This window comes from Amblyomma americanum, chromosome 9 (assembly GCF_052857255.1).
Source record: "Amblyomma americanum isolate KBUSLIRL-KWMA chromosome 9, ASM5285725v1, whole genome shotgun sequence".
In the NCBI taxonomy this organism is placed as follows: Eukaryota; Metazoa; Arthropoda; class Arachnida; order Ixodida; family Ixodidae; genus Amblyomma; species Amblyomma americanum.
Window position 1 is genome coordinate 30,922,402 of NC_135505.1, and position 27,286 is coordinate 30,949,687.

The 27,286-nt window shown below is 45.6% G+C and overlaps 1 protein-coding gene across 5 annotated transcripts in view; it reads left to right on the forward strand.

Annotated features, from left to right (window-relative positions):
• Positions 1-14,952, forward strand: part of LOC144105518 (neprilysin-2-like) — a 69,370-nt gene extending 54,418 nt beyond the window's left edge. For 4 of the 5 annotated variants that reach the window (XM_077638638.1, XM_077638640.1, XM_077638642.1 and 1 more), the window contains 5 exons: positions 11,262-11,395; positions 13,325-13,387; positions 14,164-14,262; positions 14,351-14,442; positions 14,766-14,952. In XM_077638638.1, the coding sequence (XP_077494764.1) occupies positions 11,262-11,395; positions 13,325-13,387; positions 14,164-14,262; positions 14,351-14,442; positions 14,766-14,868 (491 nt within the window). In that variant the 3' untranslated portion in view covers positions 14,869-14,952. The remainder of the gene's footprint in view (positions 1-11,261; positions 11,396-13,324; positions 13,388-14,163; positions 14,263-14,350; positions 14,443-14,765) is intronic. The other variant, XM_077638641.1, reaches the window with a different exon arrangement.
• The last annotated feature ends 12,334 nt before the right edge of the window (positions 14,953-27,286 follow it).

Here is a 27,286-nt window from a genome sequence, read left to right on the forward strand (position 1 = left end):
TAGGCTTAACCGAGTTTCAAGATCAGAAATGTTTTGTTTTTGTATTCCACATCTCCAGGTTTTGAATATATGACGGTCACTTTTTAAAAGACGTTTATTGGCTTGCAAATTAATGTAGAGAAACTGTAGAGGCAAGTCACACATGTAAATTATTCCACCAGCTGAGAGGTACTTGAGGCGTTTAGTGCAACAATATCGCACACTTTCTGATTTAGCGCATGCAGTAGTGACGGGCAACTTTGCTACCGAGTGTTTTTTTCGCCTAAAATAATGAAAATTCTTCTTATTCTTTATTGCCGCTGCGCTTTATTCACTACATAAAACCATTTATTTAAATATGGCGGAATTTTATATACTGCACAGAAATAGACGCTTGCATTCTTGATGCACAGACTGCGGAATCAACAGAAGCCACACACCATCAGTGTTTTTGTCAATGATCCACGTGTTTTAGTATGGCACGACTTAGGAAAGACCCGATTGGGAACCGTCTAAGGTGGCACGTACTCCTCTAAAACACGTAGGATCGACTTTCATGGGCAGGTGCAAATTCTGCGGGTAGTATGCCGACTTATACCACATGGTGTGAGCCCGCCAGTACAATACACATAGGTACGTTATAAGTAAGCCAACTAGGGGGGGGGGGGGAGGGGGCTGGGATGCGGCCCTGTCCAGCTCGGTCCTGGAGGCCTAGCGGGCCCTGGTCCAGAGAGCACGGGCAGCGACCAGTGCCGTCATGGAGAACGCACTGCCACCCAGTGCAACTGCCTTCCCACCTCTCTATCCGAAATCAGTACAGTGCTATCTTAGAGGTTATATTCTCCTCCTTAGTCACAAGGATGGACTGAGGCCTAAGGGTGAGGTGGGAGGTTTAGATGAGAGTGCACGCTGGACTCCGAAACGAAATACAGCAGGGCAGTGAGCTTTTGCGTGGCATCACCGTTGGGGGCCTTCTAGTCTTCGTATATCTGGGTGTAGAGCGCAGATAGCGCGGATGCTTGCCGTGCCGGGAAAGGTCCAGACGAGGTGACGCAAATGCACGTTGCAGTCAGCAGAGCGATTGGGGCAGCCGACCGTGGCTCGGCGCCATCGACTCAGCATATTCGGTGTGCGCGCTGCTCTTGCTCGCGCCTTGTCAGCGTGCAGCTGGGCCGGGCGAGTGAGTCCAAAAGGAATAGGCGAGGAAATGCCGGGTATCACACACGGGAAATTTCTAACGCAGTTTCGGACAGACGCGAGAAAGGGCGCCAGGGGTTTTGAGGACTTCTTTTAAGACGAAAGCCTTTCGTGGCTCATCAGTGTGAGTAAGACCTGTCCGCAGGAAACGTGTGCAAGTGTCCGCTCCACTTGTAAATGAGGCGAAATGGGGGAGAAATTAAGACAAGAAATTAGAATAAAAACGAACAAAAATAAAAAGAATTAATAATAAAGAACTGAAAATAAAATAAAAACAATCAAAAATAAACATTAGAAAAATAAAAATATAAAAACAAGAAAAAATATTTATTTATTTATTTATTTATTGTACCCTCAGGGCCCGAAGGCATTACAGAGGGGAGTGGGAATACATAAAAATTCAGCCTAAACAGCAACAAGGAGGGAAAACAAAAATAATCCAGGAATACATAAAAAGTGAAAACACAGGAAGGCAATAAGATTAGAATGCAGTGGGGATATATTAAAACAGTGTGTAGAAAGTAAAAAGGCAATTTTTATACAGTAATAAACGACACATACTCAGAAAGAAACATTAAGGACTTTACGAAATGCATTGTTATCGGAAATACCTGCGATGTCGTGGGGAAGGTGATTCCAGCTGACACAAGTTCGGGGTATGAATGAGTCATGAAAACATTTGGTGTGAAAAGATGGGATTCCAACTTTATGACGGTGATCAACGCGTGCTGATATGTAACATGGTCTAGACAGTAACTTAGGATTGAGAAAGCTGTTGTGGTAAATTTTATGAAAGAGACACAATGAGGCTATTGATCTGCGGTGGGAAAGAAGTGGTAGGGACAAACTTGATTTCATGGCGGTTACACTGCTTGTTCGGTGATAATTAGAAAGAATGAAACGGCATGCGCGGTTCTGTACAGCTTCCAAATCTGAAACGAGTGAATCGATGCCAGGGCTCCAGACAGATGCAGCATATTCTAACTTGGACCGAACCAATGTTTTATAAAGTAATAATTTTATTGAAGTAGATGAACGTGAGAAATTTCTGCGAAGGTACCCAAGCATGCGATCAGCGTTATTTATTATGTATTCAACGTGAGTTTTCCAAGACAGGTTACAAGAAACGTAAACACCCAGATATTTATAACATGACACGGTTTCGAGAGACACGTTGTTAATGTGATAAGAAGAAGGGGCATTAGAGAGACGAGAAATGCGTACATGTTTACACTTATTAATGTTTAGTTGCATGTTCCAAGTAAAACACCAGTCAAGAACCTTGTTAATATCGGATTGAAGACAAGAGACATCATTACCATCTTTAATTTCGCGGTAAATAACACAATCATCGGCAAAAAGATTAATTGAAGAAGAAATGTTAGCCGGTAAGTCATTTATATAGATGAGAAAAAGGAGGGGCCCAAGAACTGACCCCTGAGGCACGCCGGAACGGACAGGCAAAGAATGAGAGTTTATATTGTTCGCTGTTACGAATTGTGAACGGTTAGAAAGAAAGCATTGTAGCCATGCAAGGACATTAGGGTCTATGTTAAGATTGCTTAATTTAAGAAAGAGAAGCTCATGTGAAACAGTGTCAAACGCTTTCGAGAAGTCCAAAAATATGCAATCTGCCTGAGACCCGTGGTCAAGGATGCAATGAAGGTCATGTGTGAAACATATTAGCTGAGTTTCGCATGAAAAAGACTTACGAAAACCATGCTGGGCAATGCTGAAAAAGGAGTTAGATTCTAAAAAAGAGATGAGATGAGAATATATGACGTGTTCCATGATCTTGCACGGAATACTAGTGAGTGATATAGGTCTAAAGTTATCAGGAGAATGTTTACTTCCGGACTTATGCAGTGGAATCACCTTCCCAATTTTCCTATCATTGGGAATACAACCTGTTGCAAGAGACTGCTCAAATAATTTAGTAAGAATTATGGAACAATAGTACTTTGTATTAATTAAAAACTTCGAATTAATGTTGTCAACACCGCAGGAAGAGGAAACCTTAAGATTTTCTATGATGCACTGGATGCCTGACGTGTCGAATATAACTGGATCCATAGGAAGAGCATCAAAAACAGGGCACACGCGATGAACAAGAGAAACGTTGGTAGAAAATGCCGCAGCAAATATATTGTTTAGAACAGAAGCACATTCGTATGGAGGAAAGGCAACACCATCAGAAGAAGTAAGTAGTATTGTGGAAGGGTCCTTCTTGTTAACTACATTCCAAAATTGTTTTGGATTATTGACCAGCATAGCAGGCAGTGTGTGGTTAAAAAATGTGTCCTTTGCGTTTTTTAGCGCACCTTTGTACTCTGCAGCTGCGGAAAAGTAGGCCTCCCATCGTTGTTTAGAATTCAACAACTTCGCAGAGCGGAACAAGCGCTTCTTTTTATTGGAGAGTCTTTTTAAAACATTATTAAACCAAGGTGATTCACGATCGCACTTCAAAGATCTTAATGGTACAAAAGTGTTAATGAGATGTTCAACGATATCCTTGAACAAATCCCAGTTAGCGTAAAGAGAACGCTGTGAAAAGCCTGGTAAGTAATCATCCAAAAAACCAGCTAGTTCGCAGTTAATAGCATTAAAGTCAGCCCGTTTATAATCTCTAATGTGTTTAGTCTGACTAACTCGGATAGATACAGGAATTTGTACATCAAAATGCAGCAAAGAATGATCACTGAGACCAGGTAGGTAAAAAATCGAAGGGATATGATCAGGCACGTTAGTTAGAACAAGATCTAAAACATTCGATGAGGATAAAGTAGTTCGAGTAGGTTTCGAGACTAACTGCGAAAGATTGAAATCCATACAAGTTGACAAAAACTTTTTACACTCAGTAGAAAAAGAGCTGAGATAAGGTGATGTACTAGTCCACACGATACTAGGGTAGTTAAAGTCACCAGCTAAGACAATAGGTGTACTCGGAAATCGTACAGTGATCATGTTAAGGGAATCATGCAATTCATCAACGAATGTATGGCTCGAGGACGGGGGACGGTAACATATACCCAAAATCATTCTCTTAAAACGTACACTAAGTTCCACCCAAACCAGTTCCAGGCTAGTTGGAATATTAATAGGCGAAGCTACAAAATTATCCGCGACAGCTATTAAAACACCTCCTCCAGATCTCTCACTTCTGTCAGATCTAAACACGTTATAGCGTTTTTTGCAGTCAAACAGTTCAATGTCCGCTATCTTGGAAGAAAGCCATGTTTCGGTTAGTAAGACGACATCAGCATCACACGAATCAATGATAGGATTAAGTTCATCGCGCTTGGGTAGTAAGCTTCGTATGTTGGAAAAAAGAAAAGAAAGCGAGTTGCCAGTATCGGACACTGGCCCACTGCCCCTCGCGCAGCCCTACGGCGCGTAGGTCGAGCCAGAGGTACCGTCATTTGACTGCTGATTGTGGACTGGCGAAGGAGACAATCGATCAGTCGGCTCAGCATGTGATGAACCAGCGATACCGTGACTTAAGTTACTATCAAGAGAAGTTGCTGATGCCCGAAGATTAGCCTCCATGAAAACGCAGTCGCGAGCAGGGTTATAACTGTAGCATTTGTTCTTAATGTACAGTTTGTTGTGCCTAAGCTTGTAAAATGAGTCCTGGCCCTTAGCGAATTGAAGCAGCTTTTTCCTGGCCTGACGCGTTTCCAACGAGTAATCTTCACTTACGGTGATACCTTCATCTTTAAGTTTCGCTGGCTGGGATAGAATTTGTTGCTTTGTTTTAAAGGAGGAGAACTTCACGATGACCGGGCGACATTTATCATCCGTAAATGTACCAATCCTATGGGTACGTTCAAACGCATCCTTCATAAGCGCCGGACGGAAGCAGTTAGAGATAACGCTCAAAAGCTTGTCTTCCGTTCCTTCCCATGTTTCCGTTGGACTGTCACGTAAGCCAAAAAACAATAGATTGTCTCTTCGCTGCCTGTCTTCAAGCTGTGACTGACTAAGCCGCAATTTGGCATTCTCGCTAATCAGGTTATCAGCGAGTTCGCGCAGGGTCAGCAGCTCTTGTAGAGCTTCGTCAGAAGCAGAAGCTTGAAGTTCAACTGCCGACAGCCTCGCATCGATATCGGAGATATTCTTTTTCATAGATTCCTGATTTTCCTTTATTTCAGATATGGAAGCAATTAAGCGTAACTGTTCGGTTTCCATTCTAGCAGTGCGTGAGTTAACGTTCTGTAATAAAGTTAACACGTCATTAAGCTTTTCCTGTACAGAGTCATCCGTTTCACTGTTCTTAGAACGCGTACCAGGGCCAGGGTTAAGTTCGACATCACCCGACTGCAGAACCAGCTGAGCACACACATCAAATGACTGCACAAGCAAACATAATAGCACTTGTGGGCGTGGGAACAGCACAAGACAAACATTGCTAGATTTCTTTGCAAACATAGGAACGTCATTACTAACCTGCATGAACAAACGCATGCTGTCAAGCAACCGTGCCACGATGCTGTTCACACGCCCACTGGAAGGCGCGGGCCGCTGGCGTTCTTTTATATCCAGAGGAAATGGTGATGTCGTAGGCGATGAGCTGAACTTCTGCGAAGGAGCCACGGTCCAAGAGGGTTGCCAGGACGGGTCATATGAAGCCAGGTCAGCATAACAGCAATAAGGTGCAGGTGCAATCCATGCGGTGTCTGTTGGAGCGGTCGATGCCACGTAGATCTGAAGATATCCCGCTATCTGCATGAACAAACGCATGCTGTCAAGCAACCGTGCCACGATGCTGTTCACACGCCCACTGGAAGGCGCGGGCCGCTGGCGTTCTTTTATATCCAGAGGAAATGGTGATGTCGTAGGCGATGAGCTGAACTTCTGCGAAGGAGCCACGGTCCAAGAGGGTTGCCAGGACGGGTCATATGAAGCCAGGTCAGCATAACAGCAATAAGGTGCAGGTGCAATCCATGCGGTGTCTGTTGGAGCACAATGACCATTAAAAGTAAACATGGAGGGAGAAAGAAAGCACAGAGAGAGGCTTTCGCATTTCCCCTCACAAGCAGACTTAAGTGCAAATGAATTTTTCATTTGTGTTCCCCTAGGTCGTCGACCCCAATGTAGTTGTCCACTGTGGCGCAGTTAAGTTTCCTCTGGGAGTTTTCACGATGCGTCCAGCATGCATGCCCGATCGACATTTTAATCTCAGCGGAAAATATATAATTCGATGGCGCAACCAGAATGAAAAAAAAACATAAGTGAACTAATTTCGTCAAATAAAAGCTCAAAGAACGGCTGATCTTGGTTACATTGGACACAGCGATGGCTGTTGCGGTGTTTGAATTTCATGATATATGGAAGTGAAAAATTCAAGTGCGACATTGGCATATGTAAAGTTATAAGCGCTTTTTTAAGTTTTCCACAAGTACAGGCTTTCGACTACTGCTCTCTCCAGTCCACCGTTCCAGGCGCTGTTCCAGTAACCACACTCTCAATCATCGCCATGTCAACCACCCTCCGGTAGAGCCGAAGTTCTCTTTCACTGTACCCTACTCTTTCCTAGGTAACCCTCCTCCTATTTCAACGGTGTCCACCCGTGGCAAGCCGTCTCCGGCTGCGCCCTCCTACGCTCGTGAGTCTCGCCATGTCATCCGTTTGTGTGCAAAGTTGACTTTTGTGGAAGCCATTTTCCGGTCGCGCATAACACAAGCCATACACTCCTGCTTGCAGCCGTTCCGTTTTCTCGAACTCGGGGTCCGACAGCCCCCTGTACTCAACGGTTTCAATCATGCCGCCGATTTCCAGACACTGTCTTTTGACGGGCGGGTTTCCACTCTTCATATTTTTTAACATGTTCGAAAGGAAAATCTTTGCCCGGCGGACGTCGCGACTACGTAGGTAGCGCCCTCTTTCTTGGCGGTGACGTCAAATGATATTTGCCATTGCAGCAGCAGAATGTTGCTATAAGTTGGGAGCAGCAGCAACACTTCGTACTCATGTTCTAACCTCCGGTCTTGTCGCGGACTCTAAGATTTGTCTTGTCACGACTCGGGAGAAATGCGAGCACCTTCCCGAATCAAGGCAAAAGAAAGTGGAGTTTACGCCCAGCGCTAGCCGGTTTATTTGCAGCGTTGTCAATGATACGGCGCAACGAATTCAGGTAACAGTAACATATTTTTAGGTAAAAGGCAGGAAAATCCGACGCGGCGTTACATTGAGCAAGGAATAAAAAGTGATAACTTATAACAGAGCATGATATAACCATTTATTTACACGCGGTGGCTGAAGTACGTACGTGCTGGTTACACGCATACAAGAGATTGTTATTAAGGATGAGAGAGGAATAATAAAATGAGGCGAAAAGTTTAAATTGCAGAGGAGGTGGAAAACAAGAATACGACTGAGGGCGCAGCGACAGTCCATACACCATAACACGAAGCGGTTCTCGAAGGCGAAGTTCCTTCCGGTACGGCTAGCAGGTTGTCGAGGGAGATGCGGTGTCTTGGAGTCCCAAGAGTGCTCGGCGGGGTCTACACCCAAAGGAGCGGACTGCAGAGGTAACGAACAGGCTTTGTGGCGTATGCCGAAGACCCTCGTGGACACTGCCTTTTCTTCAGGAACTTCTCAAACCTCGCGTGCGTTCACACATCACTTTGACACTGCTTGGCCTTCCTGTCACAGAGGGCTGAAAGCCGCTTTGGTTGAGAGTCGAGGTTGAGGTCAACCTCGGCACCAAAACAAATACCTCACAAACTTATAAACATAAAAAAGACACGTACGCGCTCACTTTCGTACTGGTAGAGGTCACCTTCAAGGCCGGAGCAAAAAAAAAGATACGAACAGAAAACCTTTGCCCACACCGTCCTCTGTCTCCGGTGGTTGACCAGAGCAATCTTGTAAGGATAATCCCGTTGTCTTCGTACACGTAGGCGGCGAACAGAACTACGTTGCAGTTCACGGCACATAATATTTAAAAAAAACACGGATGCCTAAACATGCGGAACTAAGCATAAATACATAAATGTTGCCACGTTTCTGACAACACCTCGTGTTCATATCCTGCACATCGAGCCAAATGACATGTTGAATAAGGTGACTGGGTGAAAGAGCAACAACTTTGATGCAAAAAGTGGTGGTGGTGAAAATGTTTGTTGACACATTTAAGAGCTACATATTGACGTGGTGAGGGTGGGGGATCCTGACAACGTCGATGGGAGTCTGTTGGCTGATGCTGCCTTCCTTCCTCGGTTAAGGAGCCGCACTTGGTCATTGAGCTATGACCTTTTCAGAGCTACCTGCCACACTTCGGCTTGGTTGGTAAATGCGTATTAATATTGGATTGGCCTGACAAGCCCAGACCATATGGTATAGATTGGAGATCTCGCCTTAGAAGCAGCAATAGCTATCAAAGGAGTCCTGGTCAATGGCACTTAGTTTGGATGAATATGAAAATGTCTATGTTAGTAGGCGTCAGACATGCATTTCCTGTCTCTTGGATCGACCCTTAGGCGGAGACGATACTTCCGGCATGCTATTTTACAGTGGCGTGTTATATCCTGTAGTTAGATGTTTGAGTGGGTGTGTTGAGTTCCGGGAGAAAAAAGCTCGTACAAAAGTGTTTGTAAACTTCTTCCCCACCATCCCCTCATGGCCACGTACCAACACTAGGCGCTTGTTTGTAGGCATAGGTGTCCGTTTCGGAAGATGTGCGCCGCAATCGGGGGAATCCCCCTGTGGTGTGACTTATGTAGGCTGTCTGTGAGTCCATAAGAATGCACTGGGAAGCGGCTTGAATAGCTGCCATAACATTAGCGATTTCTTCAGTTACCGTATGGGAGTTGCAGCGGGTAGTGGGACCGCCCGCCGCAAGCATGTTGTTTAAAAGCCAATTGGGTGCGTTTTTTCTGCCTCCTCTGATTTTACTGATACTTTGTAGTGTTGTAATTGGGGAGATAGTTTTCCCCGCTTACCGCAGCTGACACAGTACAAAGCCACCCGTACTCCACCCCGTGATCGCGTACGCTACCGAGCGCACGCTGACCATGGCGGGCCTTGCTCTGCGCGTACAAAGGAACGACACACTCGCTGACACAAACAAGGCATTTACTGCTACAGAAACAATAACGCCAGCTAGCAACAAAACACGCAAAGGAATCGAGGTCGTCCGACCCACCATCAAGGTTACGAGCGAATGTGTGGTCACGCTAGTGCAGGGGATACTGCGAGGCCGGACGGCCTCCTCGCCCCGCTGGCGAAGAGCGGAGCCACGAGCAACACGTCCGCTCGCGCCGACGATCCCAGCCGAAGAGCTCTCTCTCCGGCGCGCGCGGAAGCTAACTCTCGCGCTGCAAAGCTGGCGCCCTCTCCTGTCATTTAAGGTAACTAATCAGGAAATGCGCCATAGAGCTACGAGTACCAACACGAATGCGCCCCTCCTAGAGGCGAGACTGCTGCTGCACGGTGCATCGTGGGAAAGCAAACGAAAAGGGAACCTCAGGGCTCGCCGAGTCCTCTCAACTTTCATGGTACATTCTCGGCAGTTTTCTTGTCTTTTGTGGAAAAATTTCACAGCGGGGCGGTCTTTTCGTGCGGCACCAACGAATATTAAAATTTCTCATTGTTTTTTTTCAATCGGGCAGATTCCTACGTGCATCCTTGATTGTGTGATGTCACTCGACGCGCGACCGTCCATATTCGCTCTGCGTTTGCTGAAGAAGAAAACTTCCAGCTGGCTTTTCATCATTTCAGACAAATCATGACCCAAGTTTCCACTTAAAGTCGCGAGTATGGTCGGTTGATGCACACATAACAGGTTTTGTGACAGTACCTGTGACGTCATGGGCCGTCGGTCGAGATGTAATCGTTTGGGCGAAACCCAGTTTTGGTATCAGTTTCCTGATTTTTGTTTTTGTCTTTAAGTACTTCTTCTTGGCATTTTGAAAACGTTTTGTTTGTACTGAGCGAGGAGATTCTGAAGAATGTGATGCGATTATGAACTGAAAATGATAAAAAAACACTCTATATGGCCTTTAACAGCTGCAGCTGTTTTTGTCGGGCTCCAGCCCTGCCCGACCACGTCAACAAAGACTGTTAACGCGCTCACAGGCCTTGTTGTAGGCCTGGTTGTAGGCCTGGTTGCAGGCCTGTTCGATGGCTATGGCCGAGTGGCGGCCCGTGTGGCAGACAACGTGCATATTTCTGAGTGCCGGAGTTGTCGTGAGTTTATCGCGCCATTGTGTGGAAAGGTGGACTCTGCGGTAGTGTGGAGGTCTTGGACGAGGTGGCTGCCTGTTTTGGTGACCTGTCCTCTACGGAGCTTTGCGTGTCCACGAAGGAGATATATGCCGCAGCTGCTCTAGGTGTAAGCTTTTTTTTACTGCACTTCTTTCATTCAAGGCCTGTAAATAATGTTGCGTAAACGGCGCCTTGCTGCAAACATTTTAGCCACCTTTTTTCAGTGATCTATATTTTTTATTTGCTTTTTATCCCTGCCGCCAATATTTAAGAATTTATTTAATTACAAGTGACAAATAGTCAACTTCGGAAGTCAAAAAAATACTGCAGACTAGGCCACGCAACTCTCATGCCACTCAGCTGGTTTTTTGTTGTGGTTAGCCTATCAAAAGATGGCACATACCCACACTGGGGGATCGGCCAAGAATCGGGTGGCTATTGACCAGGCTGGTACACTTCGTCGTCTTTTAACACCCTGAAGAGTTTCAGCCTGGACAGCCAGCGTAATGCGGAACTCGGGCCACCCATTGGGGAATGATGACGTGGAGAAAAGGCACGAAATTGAAAGGGTTTATTACTGCCATTGTGCTTCACTGCTCAAATCTGACTGGTTTAATGCTCTGTCGGTAACGGCAAATGGTCGGTCAGGAAAGCCAGAAGAGAATTTTTTTATTGGAAACGCAACGCACTATGCACGACAACAAACGCAGTAGGACGGCCTCTTTGGTTTAGAGTGAACCCTTCCACTCGCAAAACCAAACACTTAGAACACGTGGAAGACGATCTGTAAAAAACGGAGAATTCATTATATTCTCAACGGCTAGAAGTGTACTGAACTTGCGTTTGGGGCTGAGCCGTTCCCTTGCTGTGGTTTCCAGCCTTCCTAGTCGCCGACAACGGAAAGCGTACGGGCAGCAAGCTTGTCACTGAAGAGTTCTGGGATCAGGAGACTAAACGAAACTTCTGTGAAGCATCCGACTGCTTGAAGAACGAAGAATGCAGGGAAAAGAAAGTAAGAGTTTTCAATGAACTCTGCAGGCAGTCGCTATTTTCTGTACAAAGCATTTTCTTGAAAAGCAGTGAGCTGGATAGCAGATAACGCCGTCTGCTTTCCACCAGACGTCTTACAACCCCTTGCGCTAACAAAGGGTTCCCGAACAAACCCACGCAGAAAAAACCGTTCGATGAGAGGGTTTCTTGAACAAGCTGCGTTTATACAGGGTGTTTCATGGAAGACTTTAAACAATTTTTAAAAATGCGCTATTTGAGTTACAAGAGCGCTTTTTTCGACACTGCATTGTCACCTGTGTAGTACATCACAATACAGCTAAGACGTGCTATCATCAGCCTCGCTAACTAATACTGAATAGTCAATTTTTGACTGTTAGTGTTAATCTTCGTGAAGAGGCGTGTAGGTCGCGGTAATTAGTAGCCATATCATTCTTAGGATTTCGAAAACGCAGTCACCCCAGGCGCTCTGGCCCAACAAATTTTGCCTACACCGCGCCAAAATACATGTGCTCTCGAGAAGCTTGCAGGCAACGGGACCTTTCCAGTAAACGTAACTCGTGGAAATTGCCAAAATTTGTTGGGCCACAGCGCCGAGCGTAAGCGTGCTATCGAAAGTCGAAAAACTGACATGGATATTACGGTGAACTACACGCCTGTCAGTAATTAGGGAGCCTAGCTGTAATAGTTAAAACTTAGCTATTCACTATTAGTGAACCAGCCAGCTAGTTTGCACGTCTTGGCTGTATACTGATCTACTACACCGCTTACAACGCCATGCCGTAAAAAGAGCTCTTTTAACTCAAAAAGCTTATTATTAAGAAATTGTGAAAATCTATGGTAGAACACCCTGTATAAACAAAGGAAAGGGTCCTGCTTGAAATTTTACACCATGGTTAGCGGGATTGATTTTAAAGAAAAATGAACAGAAAGGTTACAGATAGAATTGGTTTTCAAAGGATTCCTCAAATGAAAGTAAATTTCAAGTAAAACTTGTTGCCGGGACAGTTGGCGATGTATTATCTTGGGAAACATGTTACCTCAAGATACGACAGCGCTCACAAGGGAGGCACCAAGAAATAATTGCTACTAACAACTGATTTGTGAATTGGAATTCAAGCAGTTTATATAGGCCGACACGGTACTTATCTTCGACATAGACGTCAACAAGGGGTAAAGGATCCATTGTAAGGGAATAGCGCAACAGCGGCGGGACATAGACGAGACAAGCGGTGCACATATTAGAACCCAGTTTACTAGAATCACTTAAAGCGCTTTCTATGTGTTGTCACTGCTGCGCCGTTGTCTTAAGTGAATGGATACCAACTCGCCCAAATTTCAGCTTTACTGAAAAGGTAAATGGCCATTAAAGGGGTAAGATCAGGAAGAAACGAATTCGTTCATTTGGCTGGCTCAGAATCGAACCGCGATGAAAGCAAAAGGTGACTGTTTAAATGTAATGAAAAGTAATACGGCAAGTTCTGAAAAAAGCCAAGGGTATCTTCGACGGGTATGGAACCCAAATGCAGAGAATTGGTTTTTTGCACCTCATTGCCGTTTACTGCCGCTCATAAGTACAGTACCTTCCTCCATAGGCTGCTTGTACTTCAATAAACGGATAAATTGGGCTTCGTCCGGTGTTCGTCCGTCGTGGACGTTATTCTAGCTAAGTTGAGTTAGCCTGTTTCTCACGAGAATTGCCTTTTGCTCTCAATCTCATAAATATGTGACCTTTATGGACAGAAGCCGTGCAAGATGCTCAATTTTAAGAACACATCTCAAGGTTAGGCTTATTTTCTTTAAGGCGCCTGTGATCTATATTTCGTGCCCGGCAAATATCATTTAAGTGGTTCTACGTGCACGACATCCATATACCTCGATGAAACGCTGATGTAATTTAAGTTTGCCCTGTTCCTTTTATCTTTTTTTTCAGCACTTAAAGAATGGGAGCGAAGCTCGCCTTGACGAATATATTGGGCTGCGGGCGTCCTTTATGGTATGTGCGGCTCGTTGCTTCCTAATCGTAATAGACTGAGTATGCAGGCACGTTTACGAATGGTGACAAGGCATGTCAGCGTCGGAGACAATAAGAGACCGATGAGGTGCGCTCTTTGTTAAAGATATGCAGTCCGAGTATTTCAATTCTGAGATATGTAGTGGGGCCCCTTGGCTCCACTGAAAGTCATAAATCATAAACACCGGATGTATGAGGAGAAGTGTACCTCACTTCCCGTAAGTTTGAAGTACTGTCGATGAAAACCGAGGCAAACTGCATGACCCAGAATAAGAGCCAAGGGTTTGTATACTTTTAACAAAAATCTGACTTTATTGACTGCGCATAGACCATTCGTTCTAACACGGCAGCATAATGTATTATCATTATGACATGTCATCGCCTCACCAAACTAAGCTTTGCAGGTTATCTCCACACACCACGTAGGCATAATTGCACTAAGCTCTCAGAAGAAGCCTTGTTACCGAAGTTTTCATAATTACTTCGGTCATATTAAACTGCCTCTGCACTGCCTTGTAAACAGCACCGAACTTTCACCTCTTATGTTGACAGCACTCAGTTGCATGTTTGGACAGCACTCTGCACTAATTTACTCAAATGAATGTTAAGCATTTTGGCGCTGGCCGAAATTTAATAAACATAAAGTGGGAAAACAACCTTTGTATTGGAGGGGTGTTAGTAAGTTGAATATCTGATACCATGCTTATAAAACTGATTCATTCGCTGTCATATAAAAAAGAGGGCATATGCCTCTGCAGGCTTTGAAGAAAAGCATTGATAATTACACACGGCCACATCTGCTTCCGGGAACGGATTTTGATACTGAAGATAAGATATTCTTTTTATCTTTTGGCCATGTGAGTATAATCGATCTTGTTTATTTCTTAATAAGCTTACTGGAAGATGGGAGCATGTACTTTAATAAATAATACCTTTTTCTTACAGCTCTTTTGCCCATTCAACATTGGAAAAAGCCTCGCCAGAAGTAGGTCGGATGATTCTGCGGCTAATCAAGACGGTGACAGTTACAAGAAACGGTTAGTTTTCTCGGTATAGCTTAACCAAATATTTTGCCTGGTTTATTGGCATCTCAGTATGAAAGTATACGGCTTAGAACAGCACCCACTGCTCCTATTTACTGGTATTGAACAGTGCCGTGGTATTTAGCCAACAAAACCAAATGAACATTGCTTAAATACAAATTATGTCGGATGCCCAATATAAATGAGCGAGTTATATAAATTTATTTCGTGTTATCGAACCATAGCTAAATAAATTAGTCTGTTATCCGTCGATAGTATAAGTAGTTCCCTTCCGTTGCAGCACATTTATTCAACGTTCTGTGTTGTTTCCTTTTCAGACTTAATGACGTCATGAAGGGTTTCGACGGCTTTCAAAAGGCCTTCAAGTGCGCTGTCACGAAGGATGAGTGCAATCTTTTGCCTCCAGCTATTCGCCGCTAAAAGAAGTTTCATTTCACTTCCTCTTTACGCCCCCATAGAAATAATTTCAGAGTAATGAGTGCCTTAATAAAACTCAGATGATTAGGATGACACTGTACATTTGGTTATGAGGGACGTCGAAGTGCAACTCCGGAACAATTTAGAGCATCCGGTGCTCTTCAACGCGCAAGACCACTGAATAGCAAAGCGGGTTTTTGCGGTTGGCTTCCATCGAAATGCGGCAGCCGGAGCAGGGATTCGAACCTGCCACGTCGAACTCAACACCAGAATTTTCAAGACAAGGGAAAACGCGTTGCGTACCACTTCAATTATTACAGGGCTAAAAAAAAGCCAGGACACCAATGTCATCCGCGCAGCTGATGCTGCCAGTGCGTTGAGCATCGGCCATTAGAAATCCATCCCGTCTCTTTGACTTCGTTTGCGGTGCTGACGACCCAGCGATATAAGCTTTTATATCTAACGTCCCTTTCCAATTTTTTGCACCCTTAGAGTCTACTGCTGGGTTCACGGGTTGCTTGACGACACATTGCAAATCCTCGCAGGAAACAAGTGAATATGGTAATGGGCCGTTGTGAATGACGAGAAGGCTTTTCTGTGGTTTCGCTATGATAACGATACGTAAGTTCCTCCTGCACCTAATTCGCAAGTGTTTCCGGTTAGAACCATCACCGGGGAAAAATCGCATGAAGCGCTCACTTTTTGATTCTGTGTTCATCTACATACAAGTAGAGACTAAATAGTCACGTGATTGGCTTCAGCGTCGGGAAAAATTCCGCAATGCAATCCACGAACAGTCATCGCTGTGAAAGCGTGCGACCACTTGTGATCAAAATGCCTGTCCATCGAGCCACTGCTGAACCAAACGGGGATGAGCACATATAAGACATTATCATCACTTGAAATAAGCTAAAGGCCCCTAGGTGGTCAATACATCAGAGAGGAGCAAGGAAACAAAAGTACAGTGTGATAATTCGGCACAAAACAATGAAGGAGGCGAACGAAAATTTTGACTGCGGCCTGCGTTAAGGAAAAGCGAGCATAAAAAAGTACGCCGGCATCTGGAAAGACAAGAAAGGAGTTATTGTGAAATACGTTGGTCCAAAAATGACTTTTGTCACATTTTCTTCATGGCAGTTGTAGCATTCAGCTTTTGAAAATTTGACATCGCGCTGTTGGCAAGACTTGGTAACCAGCGCATAGCACATCACTTGGCACTCACCCCAGCGGCTTAAAGGCTGCTGGCAAAGAGTTACCTTTAAATGAAGTTTGGTGGGTGCTCTACCTGATGGACACAGTGCCCGGCACCCTTTAAGGTGATGCACATTCATTTAGGTGCGACGTTCAAGGATGTCCGGACGTTGCAACCTCATGAATGGTTTTCCGAGAGCAAAGAACGTTTTCTTCGGTGAAATACTGCTACCAAAGGTGGGCATCATGAAGCAGGTAACATGTTTTAACTACCAATATTATGACATAAAATTTAAGCGATAACGTTTAGAATATTACAAGTAGTATACATATTACACATTTACACATTTACTAACATTTAATCAGTGTTCTTAAATTACACATTTGCACATTTACTCAGTGTTTTGTAGCTCATCGTTATAGATACCCATGTCAGTTTGTAGATTTTCGAAAATACGATTCTCCTCAGCGCCGAAGTGCAACATTTTCGGGGCCTGAACACGATCGAAACCGAAACCGCACGGCCGGAGAGCACGCGTAGCTACGCCTACAAGCGCTCAGGTATGGGACGAGCGCCGGCGGCGGCAGTATTGTGCAGAAGAAAGTGTGCTAGGTTTATGGAGGGTTTAACGTCCCAAAGCGACTCAGGCTATGAGGGACGCCGTAGTGAAGGGCTCCGGAAATTTCGACCACCTGGGTTTCTTTTACGTGCACTGACATCGCACAGCACACGGGCCTCTAGAATTTCGCCTCCATCGAAATTCGACCGCCGCGGCCGGGATCGAACCCGCGTCTTTCGGGCAAGAAAGTGTTCTGTTAAGAAGAAAAACCTGTTCTTGAAATTTACTAATAGCCTTTGGTGAGACAGCCTTTGTAATGAGGCGCACGACATTCATCTCATTGTATTACGCCATAGTCACCTACCATTTACACTCTATCTATCTCCCTTTCTGTTCATTCTCTTACCCGTACTCGCGGGCGGACTCACCGCATCTTCTCTCATTAAGGTGGACTTCTTTACTACTGTTTTGTCATCCTTTGCCGCAGCCCCACCGTATTCCTCACATCCCACTGTGATGGCTGTATGTTCCTCTTCACAAAAGGAAATTTCTGGAGACAGTTACAAAGAGTGTAATGCGATGTACCTAAACGTCCCTCAGTGGCCGTGGGTTAGCGCGCTCGGCTTATGACACAGTGGGCAGTGGTCCGAGCCCCAGCGGGACCATTTTTCTTTGTAGCAAAGTTGTTTTTCTGTTCAAAGGTTCTTTGTAATGGTGATGGAATGACGTCACAACTGTGTATTTGAATGAGGAAGTGTGCAGTAACATAAACAGTGCTGTACTGTGTAATCGTTGTGCGGCGTTTGAATGGCGCGAGCTCATGAAGTCGTTACACCACGATCTTATCGACCAAAGAGGATTTCGTGACTCTATCGGATTGATTATCGGACTGCCGCAATTTTGGGACGCACGGAACAAGATACAGTAGAAAGTACAAGTTCAAGCTACATTTAGGGTAACAGGAGGAACGTTTTAGAAGCGTTCAAATAAGATAGGGGAAAAAGCAGAATGACAAGCAGAGTAAAAGGTACGCGACAGGAGAGGCAGGGTGACGAAGAAAAAAAAAATAGCCCAAAGACGCCCAAACCATCTGAAAATAGACTGCTGAATTAGAAGGGCTTTTTGATGATCCCGACATGCACATTACGTTTGCGACCGAGGTACTGTTGAACTCTGATATTCCTGGCAGGAAAATTGTTACGCCCACGTAAGAATAATATGGCGACGTGAAGACGGATGCAGTATTCTTGGATTCCGCCAAAGCCTTTGGTAAAGCTCCCTGCAGTAAGCTCCTCGAAAAGCTTTACGCAGACGGAATCTTACCTTAACGATCTTACCTTATCTAATGTTACCGAGGTTCTTACCTTAGCGATCTTATTGAACCATGCCTTGACGACCGATTTTAAGACATCCACGTTGACAGCAGGTGTTTCAATGCACTTTCTCATCTGGTGTCCCGCTGGGACCATGTCTGGGGCCTATTCTGTTTTTCATTTGCATCAATGACAGAGCCAGAGTGATTGATTCTGAAGTTGAAACTTACTATTTGCAGACGACTGCCTACCCGCCGCGGTGGATCAGTGGTTAGGGCGCTCGGCTACTGATCCGGAGTTCCCGGGTTCGAACCCGACCGCGGCGGCTACGTTTTTATGGAGGAAAAACGCTAAGGCACCCGTGAGCTGTGCGATTTCAGTGCACGTTAAAGATCGCCAGGTGGTCGAAATTATTCCGTAGCCCTCCACTACGGCACCTCTTCCTTCCTTCTTTCACTCCCTCCTTTATCTCTTCCCTTACGGCGCGGTTCAGGTGTCCAACGATACAGATACTGCGCCATTTCCTTTGCCCCAAAAAACCAATTATTATTATTATTAGACGACTGTTTTCCTTATACAACAGCTCACTCCCCAGAGGGTCAAATAAAATTAATCAACAATCCATATAAAATCGGTAACTGGAGCACTGACTGGGGTGTGCTAACATTCAGAAGTGCTTGGGACGCACAATACGAAAAGAATTGCAGTATTGCAGTTACGTGTGCTTATGAGCGGAAATGCGAAAGGCTTTGCCTGTCACTTGCTGTGACTTGCTAAACACTTACTGTCAACGTGGGTGACTTATAAAATCGGTCGTCAAGGTGTGGTTCAATAAGACCGCTAAGGTAAGAACCTCGATAACATCAGACAAGGTAACATTCCGTCTGCGTGCAGTTTTTCGAGGAGCTTACTGCAGGGAACCTTATCAAAAGCTTTGGCGAAATCCAAGAATACTGCATTCGTCTTCACGTCGCCATATTATTCTTAGCTGGGGGCACAATTTTTCTGGCAGTAACATCAGAGTTCAAAAGTATCTCGGTCGCAAAAGTAATGTGCATACGGGAATCTTTAACGTGCACTGACATCGCACAGCACACGGGCGCCTTAGCGTTTTTCCTCCATAAAAACGGAGCCGCCGCGGTCGGGTTCAAATCCGGGCGCGGCTGCGGGATTTTATGGAGGCAAAACGCTAAGGCGCCCGTGTGCTGTGCGATGTCAGTACACGTTAAAGATAACCGGGGGGGTAGAAATTATTCCGGAGCCGCCCACTACGGCACCTCTTCCTTCCTTTCTTCTTTCACTCCCTCCTTTATCCCTTCCCTTACGGCGCGGTTCAGGTGTCCAAATATATATGAGACAGATACTGCGCCATTTCCTTTCCCCAAAAAAACCAATTATTATTATTATTACTCCTTTATCCCTTCCCTCACGGCGCAGTTCAGGTGTCCAACGATATATGAGACAGATACTGCGCCATTTTCTTTAACCCAAAAAACCAATTTTTAATAAACTTATTGCAGGATTACAGTTACGTCTGCTTATGAGCGGAAATGCGAAATCCTTTCCCTATCCTTTCTCCCTCTATTTTTCAATTATCGTTTTTCTTTATTTTTGTCATTTTATTTGTTGATATTTATTGTTATTATTTTTGATCTTTGTTTCCCTGTTTTCTTGTTTTATTGTTATTTTTAGTTTCTTTCATTTATTCAATTTTTATTTCTTTATTCTTCTACACAGAGATGCGACAGCCTCTGTCTGTTCTCCCTTTCTCGCTTCATTTTTATTATATTTATTTCGTATATTTTTCTAATTTATGTTTTATTCATTTGTATTTATTTCTTATTCTCTATTTTTGTTTTATTTTTATTTTCATTCTTTTCATTTCCACTTTATGTTTTTTTCATTACATATATGTTGCTTATTAACTGTTTTAACAGACAGTAAATAAATTGGTTATTTGGGGAAAGGAAAAGGCGCAGTATCCGTCTCCCATCTCGGCAGACACCTGAAGCATGCCGTAATGGAAGGAATAATGGAGGGACATTATAAACTGTTGCGTAATCGACTTTTACATTTGCTTTTATTTACTGTTAACTTATGACTGAGAAGTTCATGAGGTCAACATTCTTCCACAAACTTCCGTCTACAACTTCCGTCCACGCCACTCATGGCCTAAGAAAGGATTACGCCTGAAAAAAAACCTGTTCTCCATCATCCATACTCTATAACTGGAGTGCCGCTTAGCAAATCAGCAGTTGTAAAATACCTTGTGGCTAAAATCAGTGATAATCTGAAACACGGCCGCCGCGGTTGGGTTCGAGCCCGGGCACTCCGGATCAGTTAAGGCGCTAGGCTACTGATCCGGAGTGCCCGGGCCCGAATCCGACCTCTGCGGCAGAGTTTCGATGGAGGTGAAACGTAAAAGGCGACCGTGTGCTGCGGGATGTCAGTGCACGTTTAATATCCCCAGTTGGTCGAAATGATTCCGGAGCCCTCCACTACGGCACCTCTTTCTTTCTTTCGTTCTTTCTTTCTTCTCTTAGTCCCTCATTTATCCGTTCCCTAAAGGCGCGGTTCAGGTGTCCAACAATATATGAGACATACTGCGCCATTTCCTTCCCCCAAAGTCAATTTTCAATTTTCTGAACTGGGATACGCACATTCAGACTATTTCACGAGTGCTCTTAAGCCCCTCTTGTGCTTCAGGCGTAAGCGGCCAGACACTGCAATGCAGGTAAAGTTGGCAGCCTATAAGCCTTTGGTGCGTCGTCGTCCACCGTATGCACCTTGTTTCTGGAACCCAAGCGCCGTAAAACACAACGTAAAATTGAAATAGTTGGCAGTCCAATTTATTTGCGACAGGTGTAAAAAGAACCGACAGCGCTACAAAAATCATTTTTTGTGGCTTAGAGTCACTTCAGGCGAGGCAATCAGATGCGAGGATAAATTAATTGTATTCAACACAGAATAATTTCGTTTCACCGGAGCTGTCGCTCTACCAACTGGCTGACCGGGGCGGCTACCTTATGGTAGGGCAAGAAAGAATTGATCAATAACTCGAAATTTAGCAGGGCTGTGATTAGCCAATGGGAGATTTTTTTTGAGGATCAAGACGATTTGGGTATTCTTGAATGCTTCCGTAAAAAGAACTTTTGAAGAGAGCATTTGAAGTTCTCAATAAATTTATTATCCACAATTTGCTAAAGGTGGAAGTAAAACTCCTCCGGTAGCCTTTCTGGACCAGGGGATGAACCCTTGGTGTCCAGCGCCTCCTATGTTTCACTTGGCATGGAAGGGCTGTCAGGGCCTCATGACAGTCGGCGGCGACATGGAGCGATCATTTTAAAAGGGGGGTGGGAAGAAATAACATTGCGCGAGGCCGTGTGGCGCGACTGTCCATCGCCGGCGAAATGATTACTGAAGGTACAGAAATGTGTTACCCTAGTGGACAAGTACATTTGGGCGGCACCAAGAGGAAGCAGCGAGGTCTAGTGAACGAAGCAGAGCATCTCTGGATGTGTGGTAGGACTGCGCCGACAACGCTACGCCACCGCCGACAAGTATGAGCCAGAAAAGAGACGCTGGCGGCGCTTTTGCGTCTCCTCCCTCCGGGCGCATACGAATGACGGAGTGAGCAGGGTGCACTGTGCAAAACTTGGGCGTCACTCTGCGCACCTCGTACGACAGCCGAGCCCACAAGGCGCGTCCAGAGGCGGCGCAATGCAGACGAGAATTGCTTCTTCCGTCGATTCCAAACTCAGAGATCGCACAAACCACCGAGTTTCGCAAAAGCCCGCGCAAGCCCATCCCTTTTTGACGTCCCATCTCGTGTAATTCGTGTTTAATTATGTCGAAGCAGAAATCACCCGCTAACATGGATGACTGCACCAGCGGCGTTCGCATGTACGGACAAGGCCTAGAGATTCTTGTAAAAGCTTACACGAAGCACTTTCTACTATCGAACATGGTACCAGCGCAAGAGACAGGGACGAAGGGAGAAGACAACACGAACGCCGGCTTTTTTTTAGCCTATGCACACTCCTTGTTTTTTTTTTTAATGAATTGGCAATTATTAAATGTAACGATGGTGGATGGAAGGTAAAAACGTAAAAGCTCTAAAAAATTGTCGGTTCGGCGTTCGTGTTCTCTTCTCCCTTCGTCCTTGTCTCTTGCGCTGGTAAAATGTTTCATAATAATGCAAACAACCAACTAGCCCAGCTGTCTACCCTTAGTGACACACTTTCTATGTATAGTTGGGCGTGCAAGAACCCCCAATGTGCATGTGGTCAAGAAGATGTTCCTCACCTGTTACTGTATTGCCCAGAGCATTAGAGTTTTAGGAGCCGACTGAAGAGAGATTTGACCACCTTAAATAAAAGACCTTTCAGTCTTCAAAAGGCATTAGGTCGATGGCCGACACATACACAACAGAAACGCGCTATCATAGGCCTGAAATCTCACCCAGAGAAGAGTGGCATCCTCGGCAGGTATTAATTCTTGCTTGTGTAAATATTGTGATTGTTCACCTCGGCTCATGCTGTACAATGTGCAGGCAATCGTGTAAATTTATTTATATTATGTATCTGATGTATGCTATATCTTTATTGCAACTGCTCATTGTTCTCTTTGATACCTCGGGTTTGTGGTTTTTATACAGTCTAACGTGATGAGGACATATCATTATTGCTTACAGTATATCCTCACTTTATGTCATCAGGCAGTATTGTTACAGCGCACTGCCGAGCTGCAGTGCAGTGAGAACACGAACTTGAGCGCGCGACTGAGCTGAGGGGGCCCGCTGAATGCTGACCATTACGTGTCGTCCCCGATCCCCGCTTTGGCCTTGTAATAAACGCGTTCCCGTCCTCGCAACTTCGTATGGATATCATTACTTATAGTTTGTTTCTGTAGAAAGACCTACACTGGGGTTACCAGTGGAGCATTTCGCTGTGAACCAGGGTAGAGAGTTTTGCGCATGCGCCGTTACGATGGCAACCGGAGAGGCGCAGCAGGTGCGCCATGCAGTTCGCCGTCGCCGCGGCCGCGCGCCGGCTCCACCGTCGGATCCGTGCGTGACGACACGCGGATGAGAAGTTGTGCGCATACGCCGATACCATGGTAACCAGAGAAACCCCACAGGTGCGCCGCGCACGTCGTCGCCGCCTCGCCGCACGGCGCTCCATCACCCGAACCATGCGCCGCATGTGCAGCATTACGTTTAAAAGGCGGAATGGCGTTTAATGGCTGGCTCTATTTCTGGAATATGGCGATATGCTTGGTTTGAAGCACTCTGGCACGGGTCGGCCCAGTATTACGCTACCTCCGCGATCGGCCCGGGGCATATTCGCGCGGCGCGTCTTTTCTTTCACTCTTGGCTCTTCTATCCCTTACCTCTCCTACTTTCAGCACGTGGCCGCGAGCGTGGATCGGCTTGAGCCAGTAGGCAGGCCCGTGCACTTTCCTTTGCTTTCTTCCTGACAGCAGTAGCAGCAGCACCAGCAGCTGTATCACGTTTGATATGGATGCAGACCCGCCGCGGTGGCACAGTGGTTAGGGCGCTCGGCTACTGATCCGTAGTTTCCGGGTTCAAACCCGACCTCGGCGGCTGCGTCTTTATGGAGGCAACACGCTAAGGCACCCGTGGGCTGTGCGATGTCAATGCACGTTAAGGATCCCCACGTGGTCGAAATTATTCCGGAGCCCTCCACTACGGCACCTCTATCTTCGTTTCTTCTTAACTCCCTCCTTTATCCCTTCCCTTACGGCGCGGTTCAGGTGTCCAACCATATATGAGACGGATACTGCGCTATTTCCTTTTCCCCAAAACCAATTTAAAACATTTGGATGCAGAGAAGGAGAGTCCAGCCGCTGCTAAATGGCGGTATAGAAAAGAGAATATTAACTCTTCCGATCCCAAGGTTGTCGTCTGGCACTTGGCTACTCAAGAAAGAGAGAATGAGCGTAAGAAGGCGAAGAGAGCAGCGCAGACGACCGAACAGAGAGAGGAACGGCTTGCCAAACGGAGATGCCAGACTGCCGAGCGTAATAGGCGGCACATAGCCGCCGAGATGAAGCCCAATGTTCATCATTGCTAAACATACAGTGACCACAAGAAGCTCAGCCAGGGAAACGTACCTCTCGCTACGTATAGTCTGGCATAGCCGAGCTAAGCCACTGCCAATTTTTTTAATGCTTTATGTTAGCATTTCTCGTGCGCCCATTGTATTTGTATTGTGAATTGTGTTTTGTAACTATGCTTTGTTTAGCGTTACGTAACCAGCTCAAGTGTTTTTCTGTTATTATGTGAAAAGGAGTAGCTGGCGCCACAATCAGACAGAAACAATTCCAGTTATATCTGTGTCAATAGAAAAAATGGTCGACAGGTAGCCTACATAAAAGCATTTGGTACGAGTGTCCATCTGTGGTGTTTTTGCGCCTGCACTTTTTACGAGAGACATCTTTGCGGCTCCATTCGTGTGCCTGTACAAATGCAGTGGAGGCTCTCATTAGAGTGTACAATGCAAAAGGATCTGCGTGTGCAGAGGGGGAGTGAAATTTTGAGTGCGCTAGCACTAGATTCCTCATCGCCGATTTCGCCGATGTTTGTGTGGTCCCTCTTCGACATTGAAAAGCTGGGTGCCACTCGTCTGGGTGGCAGCTGGGCTGCCTAAGTGCCGCGACATTGCGACGTCATCACAACCTGTCCCTCTGAGTGTGAACAAACTGCCCATCGTGGCAGTTAAGTAATGAACAGTTTCGATAGGTTGCTCGGGAAGGGCAACCCGTGTTTAACAAGCACTACCGATGCAGAACCTGCCATCGCAAGGCAGCGGCGCATCGCATAACCACTCCACCACTGCGCCAGGAGGGGTATAAGGACTACCAGGGAACTGTTAATGTAAAGTATAGAGTGATCAATTCCGTATATGTGGGCGTTAGCCTATTAACGATATTGTTTCATACCCTAAAGGCGGAGCTTATGTGGCCCCTCCAGATTTAGCGCGCTAGCACTAAGGCCTAAAATCATGATTTTTCCGATAATCAATTTAAACTAAAAACAACTAGTGGTGGCGCACCTATGTCGCATTTGAGCTAGGATAACTCATCTGTCATTTTGTTTTTGTGGCAGCGTCAAGTGGTGAATGTTTCTGACAATGACCACATTGGAATTAAAAAAATGGTTTTTAGGGAAAGGAAATGGCGCAGTATTTGTCTCACGAGCACCTGAACCACACCGTAAGGAAAGGGATAAAGGAGAGAGTGATAGAAGAAAGGAAGAAAGAAAGAGGTGCCGTAGTGGAGGGCTCCGGAATAATTTCGACCACCTGGGGATCTTTAACGTGCACTGACATCGCACAGCACACGGGCGCCTTAGCGTTTTTCCTCCATAAAAACGCGGCCGCCGCGGTCTGGTTCGAACCCGGGAACTCCGGGTCAGTAGTCGAGTGCCCTAACCACTGAGCCACCGCGGCGGGTACAGTTACGATGCATAATAAATTAAATAGGCCGTATGCGGATGCCAAGAGAACTTTTTTTGTTATGTCCAATGACTATTCTCAGAGCGCCTCGCACACACGGCGTGAAGGCCACTCCTCCGATTGGAAACTCGCCCTTATGCGCGTATTATCATAACGCCTCACAACAACTGTTGTGAATGTCAGTAGCAAGGAGATACAATTATGCATACTTTCTGACTTAGCGGAGATAGTTGTGGCGGTTTATCTGGCAGATCTACGTTCTATAATTATCAATAGTTTCAGATTTCCACTTTTTGAAACAATAATTGCCCTGCGCTCTTGATTTTCCACGAAATTGTTCATTTAATTGTTCAAATTGCAAGAAAGTGATAAAAACTCTGGCTGCATTCCACGCTGTGAAGTTGGTTGGACAGCGAAGCTATGCTGTTAAAAACAAACCCGGCGTTTTTTGCTTGCGTCAACACGAAAACGCAACCGTAATCTTTACCGAAAAACACGCGGGAAAAAGGAGTGTGCTTCGCATTGTTTGCAGGTGCCGTTGTGATACATTATGCGGTTTGCACTTCGCACGAGGGCTTCGAATGATGTCAACCCTTTTCGAAGCAGGTGCAAACCGAATGTTTATCGGAACGCGTAGTTGTAATTGTCGACACCGCGCGTCGGAGACATTCCCTTACGGTGTGGTGTTGGTGTCCACCGAGATATGTGAGACAGGCGTCATTTCCTTTAATTATCTCGTCCCACGGGTAAGGCTTCGCGCTGAATGGACGATGACGTTGTTCCGTGGGCCCCTTGCAAAGCTGCAACACGCTGCTGCTGTTGGTGATAGGAAGAAAGAAAAGAAAAATCCACGGGTCTGCCTACTGGCTCAAGCCGTGCCACGCTCGCTGCAGCGTGCTTAAAGTAGAAGCGTTAATTAAAAGATAGAAGAGCAAAGATAGAAAGAAAAAGCGCGCGCTAATATGCCCTGAGCTGATCCCGGAGGCAGTGCGATACCGTGCTGGCCCCTTGTCCGTGGTCGCGTCCCGATCTTAAAGACGGAGCAGAATTCATTTGCTTATTTTTTATTTTCTATAGTTTTCCTCTGCTTTTTCTGCGACTGCTTTATGACCAGTATGATGTATGATTTCTATGCTGTATTTTTTGTTCTTTTTGTTTCTTTTTATTTATATGTTTTATGTTTTCATTATAACTCCTTATCGTCGTATATAGATATACAATTTCTATGCTGTTTGGTACTTTTCCACTCGTGGGGCTTTTTGCTGCCGACAAGAGGAAAATTTCCTTGGAGGGTAGAGGTATACAGCTTGGCTGTAAAATATTTTCTGTGCATTCTTCTTGGACTGGGGAGAGGGGCGGCACGCACGAGACAGAAATATATTGTGTAATTACGGATAGAAACGAGAGATGAGGATCTAGGAATGTGGCGAGGGCTCCTTGTCTCCGCGTTGCTAAACCGTCATCGTCGCTTCTTTCACTCCCTCCTTTATCCCTTCCCTTACGGCGCGGTTCAGGTGTCCAACGATATATGAGACAGATACTGCGCCATTTCCTTTCCACCAAAAACCAAAAACCAAAAAAACGCTCGGACGACGCGGTTGTTGCGACGCGCGTCCTTTCTTTCAATCTTTCCTGTCTATCGCTTTCAACTATCCTACTGTCTGCACGTGGCCACGATTGTTGCTCAGCTTGAGCCAACGGGCAGGCCCGCGCACTTTCCTTTTGAAGCGAAAAGCTTCACTACGCCAGCTTTTCGAGCTCTCAGCCCGCAAGTTTTACCTTGAACGTAGGTAGAGGTAAAACCATGAGCATAACTGGTGGCAGTCAGGTGCGACACATGATGAATCGATAGATAAGGCTGCACCATTTAAATCGGGCG